Source organism: Chelonoidis abingdonii, chromosome 19 (genome assembly GCF_003597395.2).
Source record: "Chelonoidis abingdonii isolate Lonesome George chromosome 19, CheloAbing_2.0, whole genome shotgun sequence".
Taxonomy (NCBI): domain Eukaryota; kingdom Metazoa; phylum Chordata; order Testudines; family Testudinidae; genus Chelonoidis; species Chelonoidis abingdonii.
The window spans coordinates 20,447,030-20,460,512 of NC_133787.1; the positions used below are offsets into that span (position 1 = coordinate 20,447,030).

Here is a 13,483-nt window from a genome sequence, read left to right on the forward strand (position 1 = left end):
CTATGGAAGGACCAAAGAGCCTGGGAGTTTAGGAGCTGGGGATCCCAATGCTTGTAGGCTCTCAGCTGCTGAAAAAACTAGGAGCCTGGGCTGCTGAAGAACCGGGTGGATGAGCTGGTAGGAAGCCAGAAATATTTCCAAAAATTGCAGATTTGTCAAAGTCTCTGCAAAAAGTTTGCCAATTTGTCAAAATTGAAATTCTCTGACTAAAAAAGGTTCCATTAAAGAACTTCTGACCAGCTCTATGAGTCAGTTTACTTTTTTTTATTTAAACAGTCTGGCCATGACAGAAAGGGTGTTGTGCATGAAACAAAAACTTCTTGTACTGAAATGCTACTGGCATGGTCTTTCTTTGCTTAGCATGGGGTATATGCTGCTGAATTCTTTGATGGCTGCTCAGTCCAATGCACAAGTGACATTCCCATCCTCAGGTAGGGCACACTAGCAATGCTCTGAATCAGAGCAGCAGATTATTTCCTCCTCTAAATTCGGTCATCACAAAACTCAATCCAGTCCGCCTCACAATGCCTCACTCCATCTACAAGCTGACTCCGAATACCAGAACAGCATTTCCCAATCATCCACAGAGATTCCAAAGGATACTCCATCATCCTTGCAAGCACCCTGAAATCTATGCAGCAGTCTGCCTCTCTTTTTAGACCCATTGCAATCTTCAGAGTACAGCACACACTTTGGGATCCTGTTATCTGGCATTTGGTTGACATATCCAAACTACCTTAGTCTTTTTTTACTAATCAACATTGCTATGAATGACATACCAGCACAATTTAAACACTTCCATATTTATCAGCCTATCTTGTGATTTTATTCGAAGAATTTTACACAAGCATCTAATATTAAAGCTGTTTAGTCTTTTGATACATTTGACGCAAGTTGTCCATGTTTCTGAGCCATATAGAAGAGTGGATAAAGCACATCTCATAAATATAGATTTTCACTTTAGTTGACAATTTGTTATTGTACCAGGTTCTGTTTTGCAAAAGACCAAAGTTCCTGGCTGCTTTGCCAATTTTTCTAGTCAACTCAGCATCAAGATCTACAATGCTGGTAACAGTAGAGTCAACACAGCAAAATTGGGCAACAACATCCAGATGAGTACCATTTAAGGTGATATCTGGAATTGGTTCTGAAGAGCCTTGGTGCATGATAGGTCTTCTTCAAGCTTATTGCTAGCCCAAAGATTTTATACGAATCAGAGAACTTAGTAATAAGATGTAGGGTATCAACACTGTGAGCCACAAGGGCTGCATCATCTGCAAACATGAAATGCAGCCTTGCACTAAACTCTGATCCATCACCAAGCAGATAACAGCCACCATGAGGAACCAGAAGGTGGCCAACAGATAGAATATAGGATTCCTTGCTTCCACTGGCAGCATCATATCTCCCTCCAAAATGGTAAGGAAGTCAGTCACCTTGGCAAGCAGTTTCCAAACTCTCCAATCTCACAGAAGGCCTTTTCCTGGATCACAGGCAATGAGGTGGCTGCCCACTGCGAGATTCAAGTCACCTGCCACGACCTTGGGCACAATAAAAATGATCACCATGGAGGGAGAAATTATGCTATTAGATTTTTATTTGCCTGAGCAGCCGGAGGGCAAAAGTCCACACAGTTTTAAGAATAACTAATACAGAACACCCTATAACTGAAAGGGAAAAACCAACCCCCAAGTATCTTAAGAGTTTATACCAGGGGTCGGCAACCTTTCGGAAGTAGCGTGCCGAGTCTTCAGCTATTCACTCTGATTTAAGGTTTCGCGTGCCAGTAATACATTTTAATGTTTTTAAAAGGTCTCTTTCTATAAATCTATAATATATAACTAAACTATTGCTGTATGTAAAGTAAATAAGGTTTTTTAAATGTTTAAGAAGCTTAATTTAAAATTAAATTAAAATGCAGAGCCCCCCGGACCGGTGGCCAGGTCCTGGCCAGTGTGAGTGCCACTGAAAATCAGCTTGCACCCGTGCCATAGGTTGCCTACCCCTGGTTTATACTGTCGTACAGGATGTAGAAGCTAGTAGAGCCCTAGAACTGTAAAAGTAATGATTTATTGTGTGTGTATGCATCATTTGAGAGGCAAAAAGGACCCTAGCCGGTGGTTGTTTGTGGGTTTGTTTTTTTTATTATATTACAAATTCTTAGAACTCATGAGATGGGAATTCTCTTCTTTACCCCAGAGTTACAGGAAAGTCTCTTCTTCACTGCAGAGTTACAGGAGGAGGGCTAGAACTCCTATCCTCCCAGGGCGAGAAGCCCCCACTCCCATATTTCTATTGTGGTAGGAAGGGTTCCCAAGTCCTGATCACTGCCATGGAGTAAGAAGAGAAGCATTAGTTCAATGAGCCTAACATCAGCGTCTCCTCTCCCTTTCTCAATTCCACCCTGTTAGCCAGTCTCACCAATATACCCGCCACCAACATACAGCCTGGGAAGATGCACTGCTTTGTGTATGCACTGACCAAGCTCAATCCACCCCAAAAGATCATTCTCATGAACCATAAAACAAATAGGAAGAACAGTGTCTATGTCTGTTCCTATGAAGAGAGCAGACGTGAGGGACTGGACTGTGTAACAGGCGGCATTTCACAGCAGCTTCTAAGAAGAGAGGAAGCAGACTATGTGCTGACCCACAGTTTGAGGGAAGTCATAGAGGGCTATGTCTAGGCCTCAGATTAATGCTGTCCACACTGTGCTTCATGATGGGGAAAAAAAACAAAACAAAACACTGAATGGCTCAAGTGGTAATTTTTGATTGTGTGGTTTGTACAGGAGCGGCGCAAGGGTTTTTGGCACCCTAGGCGAGGGTCCTTCCACGCTCCCGGTCGTTGGCGGCAATTCTGTGGCGGGGGGTTCCTTCCGCAGCTCCCGGTTCTCGGGGCACTTTGGCAGCGGGTTCCGGAGCGAGTTAAGGACTCGCCACAGAATTGCCGCCGAAGACCCAGAGCGCAGAAGGATCCCCTGCCACCGAATTGCCGCTGAGGGTGGCAAAATGCCACCCCCCTAAATCCTAGTGCGCCTAAATGGAAGCGCCGGCCCTGGGTTTGTAGACATATAGCACATTAGGTGATCCAGAGAATACAAATATTTTATATTGATAACAGTCCAGATAGAAAATTCTCACTAAAATTATTTATGAAAACTTCTGAAATTCTTCTAGGAGCATTAAAAAAAACACAGTATGTCATTTATTCATTAAAATCCAAAAATGAAAGCCTCTCCTATTACCGTTCTGATGATCCTGTGTATACTATTTATGGAGGCATTACCAAAATCAGTAGGACTTTGCATTTTATTATTGCAACAGCTCCTGCCACAAGATATTAAAGCACAACAGCTCCAATCAAAAGTGTACATGCCGTTATGCACAAAAATTGACCTTTCCCATTAACCCACCTATAGCCAGACACTTCAGTAGATCTGTTCCTCTGCCAGAGTGCCCCTAAGCCCTGGGCAATGCCATAGGCTCTGGGTATTACTTTAATAACATGTTATTCTCTGGGTACCATCAGATAGAACTGTGTTCTTTTGCACATCATGTTTTGTTTAATTAAAAAAAGAGGACATATGTTCTGCAACACAGTGAGCTGAATTACAGATATATTAACTCAAAGCTTTCTTTCTTATTTTCGTGTCAAAACTATAACACTTACAGATTTTTGTGTTTTTACTGAATTCATGTGTATATAAAACAGATTTCATTATTATCAGACAGCTAATTAAAATGGTGGAGAGAAAATAGTTATGCTGCATTAAAGTTCTTGGAACTTAAGCTTATAGAGCAGAAATCTATGGCAACAGTTACTGTATTACAAATTTCAAAACAGAATGTATTTGGATAGGAACAGATAAAACTCTTCTAATTATTTCTCTAGCATTTCTTTTTAGTTGAATATTAAGATTATTTATGTCTTACTTATTCAGACAATTGCCTCCCTTCTCATATACAAAATTGCTTGTAATCCCTTTCATTCTGACTGATGTGTTTGTGTGTCTAAAATGTATTACGTGCAAAATATTATAACAAAAAGCTCTCCTTTTGTTACAATTAGCTATTGGATATTTGTTCTTCTGACTACAGGGCGAGTCTACCATTTACCTTAATACTGATATAGTTACACAAACAACAGTCTAGTAGAAAACTAACTTTCACTTCCTCACGGTTTTCACCACCCAGCATCATGTATCTTCGAGTTGAAGACCCTTCTTTTTCCAGGGTAAAAGTCTCTGTTGTCTCTATTGTTGGCATTTCTGTAGCAGGTTGATTTTTTTACGGGGTGGAGTTGCTAGCCCCACGCCCAACCCTCCTCCTTTATCCTGACTTGGGACAGGCAGATGGCCCCAAAGGACCTCTCTGGTGGAGTTTTCACTTAGAAATCATCAGTTTATATCTCCTTTCCAGCACTCAGGTGCGTTCTGGACAAATCAATGCCTCTAGCTCTGCCTCAGCCGCTCCCCTATAAACAGGAAATCACTTGGTGACCACTGTTGTTGGATAATGTGCCAACCCGCCAATTGATCCTGGAGCCTCTGCCACTAAAAGTCTAGCAGTGCAGCAGGGCTAAGGCAGGCTCCACGCCGTTCCCGGAAGCAGCCAGCATGCTGGGGGGTGCAGGAGTCTCTGCGCACCGCTCCTGCAGCTCCCATTGCCCAGAAACGGGGAACTGAGGTCAATGGGAGCTGCAGAGGTGGTGCCTGCAGAGACGGGCAGTGTGTGGAGCCACGTGCCCCCGCCAGGGGCCACAGGGGCATGCTAGCCACTTCTGAGAGTGGCCTGGGGCCGGGGCAGGAGGGAGCCTGCCTAAGCTCCGCTGTGCCGCCAACCGGTAGTCGACCAAGGTAAATGCCACCCGACGGGAGCCCACATCTCTCCCGCACCCCCAGCCCTGAACCCCCTCGTAGAGCCAGCATCCCGTACACCTCCCTGCTCCAATGCTGAGCCTCCTCCCAGAGCCGACATCCCATACCCCTCCTGCACTCCAACCCCCTTCTCTAGCCCTGAGCTCTCTCCCAGAGCCAGCACCCTGTACCGCTTCCTGCACTCCAACAATCTGACCCAGCCCACAGCCTCCTCCTCCACCCAAACTTCCTCCCAGAACATGCACCCCTCACCCCTCCTGCATCCCAACCCCTGCCACAGACTCAGCCTGGAGCCCCCTCCCACACTTCAAACCCCTTGGACCCAGCCCAGAGCCCACACCCCAACCTCCTACCCCAGCCAGGTGAAAGTGAGGGTGGGGGAGAGCGAGCAATTGGGGGGGTGGACTGAGTGGAGCGGGGCCTTGGGGAAGGGGTGGGGCAGATCTTGGGTTGCACTTAAATTCAAAAAGTGATCGTGTGTAAAAAAGGTTGGAGACCACTGTCCTACAAGATCTAATTTCTTTTTGTAGGAGTAATCTACCCTAAACACAAGACCAGCTTTCCTTCAAAAGCTCTGCTTGAACAAAAAGATTTCTTCTTTATCTAAAGTAAGCAAGGGGTCTTTTGTGTACTACTCTGTTACTAAATCAAGGTATATCAGATAATAATTATGCAAGATCCCACCACACTGTAGTGTGGATGGGACTTAAGAAACTGACCAGCGCAAGGATTACTCCTGGGGAAATAAAAAATTCTGTGCATAATATTTTAAAATTCTGCATATTTTATTTGTCAAAACAACACAATATAATCATGCCAGTTCAATTATTTTGACAATTTATTTCAAAATACCTGTCAGCAAGTGTATCTGTAACAATACAGACAACAAAAAATATTCAGAAATATTTTCTGACAAATAGATTTCTTACTAGTCTTATTAATATAGACTTTGAGTAATAATTCATTTAAATTACAATACAGGAATGTATTCCTCACACCTCTCAGAAGCAGCGCAAAGACTTGGGGGAGTCAGTGGTAACATCCCTGCACCCCCACTCAGCCAGCCTGCTGCCCCCATCCTCATGTGCTCCTGAACCTCCACTCCTGTTCAGCCCCTGTGATCCCCACTAGCCCTTCTGAACCCCAGTTTAGGTGACCCCCTAGCAGCACCAAGTGCCTCAGTCTGTTCCCCTCCCCCATATCCCGTGCCTCCTCACTTGGCCCTGTGGGCAGGGCACTGTGAGAAAGGCGGCCATTGCTGTCTCCCTCTCCACGGCTGGCTGCCCGGCCTAGAGCCATCTGCCCTTTCTTTTGGTGCCACAGCAGTCTCTGGTGGGCAAAAGGAGTAACTGCAGCACTTCCCTGGCAAAATCTATTTTCTACCAGGTAGAAAAGGGAATCTGCGAGGGACATGAATTCTCTGTCTGTAGGGGCTCAGAATTCCCTCAGGAGTAAAGGATACTTACAAAGACTTTTCTCCATGCTAAAGTGCAGGTTCCACTAAGACTCCAACCATCAATCCTTGCCATATCCATGCAGCAGCTTTTAAGTGAAGTTAAAAAACTAATACAAATTAGGCATATAGATGTAAAACTTTCCAAGTACAAAGGAGGTAGGAAGAATCCCAAATTCTTTACAAGGAGTCAGTGAGACAAGACAACTTGTTTGGGAAACTATATGGGTAAAAATTGACAACAGAGTCCACGTTTCTTTAGCAATGTTCTCATGCTAGCTGAGTATTTTGCTGTATTTTTAAATTGCCTCTACTTCATTTTAGTATTTAAATAGTCTCAACTAGGTGATTAAAGTAATTGTTAATGAAAGTAAATGATGTGAAGAAGGAAAACTTGAATCTTTGTTGTTTCAATGTAGAAGCTTTCTGTGAGGCTGAGTTAACGTAGGTCCAGTGATTTACACTGTGAACCCTGTATTTTTGCTATAAACACCTTCTTAAAATGAAAGCAGAACACTGGAAAAAATTACAGAGACTTTAAAGTCTTAGAATCTGTCACGTATAAAATCTTGTGTAGGCAACCTGGTTATTTGGCAATACAAGAACATGGTATTTGATATTTTTCAGCACAGATGGCCTCCTATCTGAGCACTCACTTGTCTTCATTATTGTGCTCCAACATTATAAATCCTTCATATGTATTATGTTAAAAAACTGCTAATGGACTGGGCAAGGCACCTTCTAAAGATGCAGGACTTCCTTTAATCAATGATGTGCATACAGAGGGCTTTGAAAATTTAGCTTTGTTTTAGCTTTGTCTACACTAAGCAATTTTAACAATTCTCAGCCTTGAAGTCACGGAAAGCCTTATCTACAATGGGAGTGGTGATAGCCCTAGTGAGAAATGCTTGCTAAAACGTCTATTGTAGATAGAATTCATGAGCGATAGTGGTAAAATCCTGTGTTTCCCGGTGGGTGACCAAAGTATGAATCTTAAAATCCAACCTCTGCAGTAGGGCTGATGGGGCTTAGGATTGTTGCTGTGTAAGCGCCTCTTCCAAAAGAGGAAGAGTCACTTCAGTGGTAAAGCCTGCCAGCTGATCTTGTCAATTTTCTACCATGGTAATGGGCACGTTAGGAATGCCTATGATAGATGGTGCTGCTTCAAGATCAGCTAGCTCAAAAGCAGTTATGTCCAATTCACTTAGACAGAGAAACGTTACAATATTGTGAAGATTCTTAGCATGGAGGAAATAGTTATATGCAATGATGTAGGAGATCAAAGGGGGAAGACCTTTTACAAGGACCCATAGCTATTGTTCAGGACTTCTGATTCTAAACCATAGATACTAAATTCTTAATTGGCTTGGGTACACAGGGCACTCCTGCCTACATAAACAAGTAATTATCAACAGGTAGTTGCCAGACAGCGGTTGGGTAGATTTGAGTAACACTTCCAGTGTCTGAGGCACTAAAGAACATCCATCTTCTAGTGGGAGAGGAGAACCATCAGGACCCTTCAAGAGAAGAGAAGAGGCAGTCTAACCATTCCTCAAGTCCCCATGAGGGAGAGAGACAATAGATTCCTTGCCTCCCCAGAGGAAGCTGAGTTTGGAGGAGTTGAGCGCTCTCTCAACAACCAGAAACCAGGAATCCTTTGAGGTATCATGAGAACCAGTATACCATTCAAAGTGCTAAAGAAAATGGTTCAAGTGATATAGGGTAGCAGAAGGAAAGCATTATCAGGGTTCTCAGCACAATTTGATAACAGCCTCCTTATTGATATTCACAGTTATTTCTGACCCTCATTATCAAAAAAAGTAGGTGTGTGGTTTTCATTGTTTTTTTTAGAGTTCTCATGTGTTTGGTGTTGCAATCACAATGCAGTAAGGTGTTTCAACTGCAAAGCCTATCTCAAATGTTCAACTTTGGAATTAAACTATTGCTGCGCTTGTGAATGCTACATGGAATGTTTGTGCTCCTACTTCTACTTTGAGTGAATATAAGATTTAATATGCAGAGAAATTACTGCATTAACCTTTCATCTATCTACAGAGCAAGTTTTAAAGCTTGCAAGTGAAGAGCTTAGCAATTTTGATACTGTAAAGTATGGCAGCCCAGTCAGTCCAGGATTTGTTACATTAATTGAAGAAGGGGAATTGAGGATCCAGCAAAGAAAGGCAAAAAGTAAAAAAAAAAAATTTTTAACAAACATATATAATAATACTAGTGACTTATCTAAAATTCCTGAAGGTGTTCTAAAACTGAGGCCAACTAAGGGAGTTATATTTAAGTGTATACATTTTCTTCATCAGATTTTTTAAAATGTATTTTTGATACTGTTTCAGTTCTGTCCCTAAAGGCTTCAGTATATAACTCCTTACACAAGGGAAACAAAATTCCTCCTGCTAAATGTTAATTTAAGCTCTAGTAGTATAGTCAAATAATGGAATGTGTGACAGTGGCTTTAAGAGAACTACAGATTACCTTTGTACCCAAACCCTCTACCACAATGTTCATCTCTAGCTTCCCTACTCCGGCGATTCTACACAAAGCCCTACTGCTAGTCTTTTTCCTCTCCTGCCACTCTAACCACATCACATTCTAGTTGCCTTAATTCTGTCACTTATTTCCTGTTGTATTTTCAGTAAGTGCTCAGAATGGTTTGTGCTGTAGAATGGCAGATCTCAACTGGGGGGTCCACAAGCAGGTTTCAGGGCCAGCGCTAGACTCACTGGGGTGCAGGGCAGAGACTAAGGAGCCAAAGCCCTCGTCGTGCCACTTAGGCCTCAAGCCGAAGCCCGCACCCTGCCAGATTTACACTAAGTAAATAAAACAAAAATAATATTCAGTTTTTTATTTTTGTGCCTATTTTATCCTTTTCTTTATTATATATGTGTGTGTTTAACTGTATAACTATCAGTTTAATACATCTTTTAATCTACTAGATGTGCAGAAAAACAGTTGTGGTACAGGTGGGCTGCGGAGTTTTTATAGCATGTTGAAGGGCCTCAGAAAGAAAAAGGTTCAGATCCCTTACTGTAGAAGACAGAAGAAAAACCCCCAAACCCACAGATCCTGCCTCAACTATCTTACAGCCTGAGGCATCAGTCCAGAAAAATCTGCATGGGTAAACTCTGTGAAGCCAATGGCCCTCTTTGTAGGCACAGAGGTCTGCCTCCATGGAGCTGTTCACATGGTTTGGGCATAAGTTTTTAATATCTCAAATTCTACTTCGGTCTCTGCCTTCAAGACCATACATAACCTCGTGCCCACTAACAACTGATATGTCTTCTACTCCTCACAGATTTCTTCTTAATACTCCCTTTCATCTCATTCTTTCACTTTCACGCACCCTATTCTCCTTCCCCACTTTTACCATGACTCCTTCTAGCTTATCCATCCAATACTCTGCACACTCTTCTTTACATTAAATGTTGTTCTGCGTCTCATTTCTAGCTTTCTGTAATTTAAGATTACGCTCTTTTAGATTCAATCTTACTCTGACTGTAAAGTACCATGTGAATTTATGATACTATATAAAAATAAAACATATTCAAAATGTTATGCAGAAAATAAAAGTAGTTCACAGGAGTGACTGTTTATCCATTTAAGCCCTGTTTAAACTCCAGTCACTGAGACCCTGCATTATTGCCATGCCAGAAACTTGCACTCCAGTCAAGTCAAAGCAAAAAGTGCAGCAACACATGGATACAGAGCGCAATGAAATGTTTAAAACATACCCTGACCTTTTAAAAGGACATGCACCCTGTTAAAAATCTGCTGAACTACGGAAATTACTACAACACCTGAGGTCCATAGAAATTCAGTCACTAGTACCTGCATTTTGTTGCCTTTGGCTGAGACTGGCCTTTCAGATCTTCTCTTCAAGATATGCAAAGTAGAAGAGCACTTACTGCCAGGGGTATATCTTGGAAGGTTTACACTTAGCAGAAACGAACAAAGGTGCTTTTTGTACCCTGCATAATATATACTACAAAGGGGCAAGCACAACCAGAACAGGTTGGATCTGCTTAGAGGGGAAGTGGAGACGCTTCATCTGCTGCCTGGGCATACTCCATTCTCCAGTGAGACGACAAAACAGAGCATTTTAATTATATTAAAATACGATATGTAGGGCAAACAAATAAACCACTTTGTCAGACCAGTTGTGCAATTTTATCAAAGAACAGAGTTGACTAGATTTTTGGCAATAATCAACTTTTCTTAATCATATTAATTAATATTTGTGTTATCATAGTGCCTAAGAGACCTATTTATGTAACAGGAACCCATGTGGTAGGCACTGTACAAACACAAAACAAGAGATGACAATCTGACTTCCTCAACGCTCCAAAATGTCTGTTAGTCTATAAGGTGCCACAGGATCCTCTGCTGCTTTTACAGATCCAGACTAACACGGCTACCCCTCTGATACTCAACTGGTCTGATTCTTCTAGAAGTTGATTGTAGATATGCTTAAGTGATTGGCCCTGAGCTGCAAAGTGCTGATCCAGATTCTTTCAAAGTTCAGGAATACTGAGATCTAGACTATTATAGAAATTGAGGCCATCTGCAAAATGTGGATCTAAGATTGAATTTCAAACACCTTCTAACAATCTGCATGTCAGTCTGGATCCAGGTTTTGGCAAGAACTCTAATGTAAATGTGATCTTGAAAATATTAGCTCCACAGAACCAAGATCTGTTGTATTCTGACATAGCAATATCTTTATTCAAAAATTAAAAGAGAAGGATGAAAAATGAAACTTACAACTCCAGCATCCTTATAAATCTCAGCCTCATGACAGGCTTCATCAGTGATCTGGGTCAATAGCAAACTGCTCCGTGGTGTCCCTGCAAAGAACAATAATCTTATATGCCATGATACAAGCAGAAGTCAAAACCAAGTCAGAGTTAGATTAAGATTATTGCAACCATTGACAGAAATGCCAAAGTAGGCATAAATTGCCAGAGTAAATAATGAGTAGTAGGCTGTTGCACAGTGTCTCATACCTTAATGGAATCTTGTCCCTAGTAGAACTTGATTGACATGCTTTTACTACTGAGTTCCTAAAAATGGTTTAAAAGCCCTTATACTTCAGGAATATCAAACATAACCTTACACTGAAGCAGACCAGCACCTAGCTTGTCATTCTTGCCTGTAATTGTGATCACATCTCATTCTTTACCAGTGACAATGCATGTATTTCAATCAGTGGCAATGTCACAGGCAATTACGCTGCACCGGTGATGGGAAATTAATACGAAGAAGACCAAAGAAACTGACAGGTAGGGATCCTTGGTAGGGATTCTCCAATGATTCATGAGAAGTGGAGGTAAAGTCTTGCATTCCAATTTTCCCAGAGGCACATAAACAGGAATGATGCACAGGAGAAAATTTAAAGACTGCATTAGTGCTAGAAGGAAGGTTCTTAGTACACAGGACTGTATCCAAGACACCGAGACATAACTGCGATAGTAAACTGTTGCAAAATAACTTATTGATGAGTAACAGGCAAAAAGCAGTGAAGTCTGCTGTTTTTCTGTCTATTCTCCCTAAAGATAAGCTGGAGTCCAAAAACTTTCAAGTGTCCTCTGATATTTTCGTGCCTAACTTTAGGCTTTATTTTCAGAGGTGCTGAACACACAATTCCAACAGAAGAGGCATTCAGCATCTCTGAAAATCAGGCTGTAGGTGTCACAAAATTGGGCAACCAAACTTAGAAGCCACTCTAAAAATACTGAGTCTAGTGCGTGTTCACCTTCAATTTGTCTGCCACAGCCATAAGATCACTCTCCGCAGGGCCTGAAGAATTTGCCTGACACTGACTAGCTAATATTACAGATGCTCCATTGTGAAGTCAAGGGCAAATGTCTCAGAGAAAAACCTGCATGCTCATCTCAGCTATTGGGCTTCCAGCTAAGTCACTGTCACTGTATCCTGACAAGAAGTTTGCCCTGATCTTTTGTCTCCCACTCCCGCCCATAAATTCTCAGTTCCCCCTAGTCACTCTCCATCACCTTCCCTCCCTGGGAACCGCGAGCTCAGCAACACTGTTAACTTCCAATCTTCCCTAAAAACAAAACAACAACAACAAAACAAACAAACAAAACAAACCCACACAACAACAACAGGGGCTGCAGTTCTTCTGGCTCCCTTCCCAGGAGCTCAAGGTGTGGAAGCTTAAATGTCCCACTCAGCCAGGGCCGCATGGGGGATCTCATAAAATGTCACTTATTCTAATGTTCTGGACAGCAGAGCAAATCCAGCCAACAAACTTGTGCAACTTAGGTAAAGTCCAGGGAGCGCACTCCTACGCAAAGACTGGATCTGGTTACATGTAATAGCACCTGCTATGTTGTGATCATATAGTGAATAGTGCATTTCTACCTTGCTAGATTACAGACATATGGAGGTAGGCAAGAGGCAGCAAGGTGGACGGTGTGGAAGAATGTCAATATGCTAGCTCCTCCCCACTTCTCTTCTGTGTCTTCTTGGATGTTGAGAAATAGCAAACATGGGTCAGTAAGGTAGTTCTTAAATCAGACTCAATGGACACAGGTTTATCTGAGCTGCAATCAATCTAAAAACTCTTCTGTTTTTTTTTACCTGGCAATGCCCTCACGTGCACCATCCCAATGACAACTGATTTTAACCGCCCAAAGAGCTTCAGAAACTTCATGACCTATGGAAAAACAGACCGGGGGTATCAGTCAGTCTCAGGGGGGCAAGCTCTGAACACTCACGTGGTTCATTAATGAGAGCTACAGCCCAGTGTGACTGCGGCAATCCATGGGAAGGGAAGAGATGCGATTTAAAGCTCAGGAGCTTCCCAGCGCGGAAAGTCGGGATGTACTGAGCCAGGGCAGGCAAACGGCCCACCCAAGCAGGCGCTATGAAGCTCGGCCGGGCCGCCTGCCCCAGTCAGCTCCCCCCAGGCTCTTCCCCTCCCAACGCAGCCCTGCCCCGGCCGCTCCCCGTTACCTGAGCAGGGTCTCTCGGAGAAGCCCCGCGGTGCGACCCCCTTGGCACGGCCCTGCCGCCCTGTTTACATCCAGGGGAAGCCACGCTGCTTCCTCCCGCTTCCGCGTCTGGGCCGCCGGCTCCTCCCCCGCGCCCGGAGGCCCCGCCCAGAGCGGCTTGACCCG

The 13,483-nt window shown here is 43.1% G+C and overlaps 1 protein-coding gene across 1 annotated transcript in view; it reads right to left on the reverse strand.

Annotated features, from left to right (window-relative positions):
• The window catches only part of LOC116815656 (uncharacterized protein F13E9.13, mitochondrial-like), a 52,042-nt gene extending 38,606 nt beyond the window's left edge, over positions 1-13,436 (reverse strand). Inside the window, exons 1-3 of the mRNA XM_032764185.2 lie at positions 13,320-13,436; positions 12,945-13,020; positions 11,106-11,188 (exon numbers count right to left, since the gene is read on the reverse strand). Coding sequence (XP_032620076.2) covers positions 11,106-11,188; positions 12,945-13,017 — 156 coding nt within the window. The 5' untranslated portion in view covers positions 13,018-13,020; positions 13,320-13,436. The remainder of the gene's footprint in view (positions 1-11,105; positions 11,189-12,944; positions 13,021-13,319) is intronic.
• Positions 13,437-13,483: the final 47 nt, after the last annotated feature.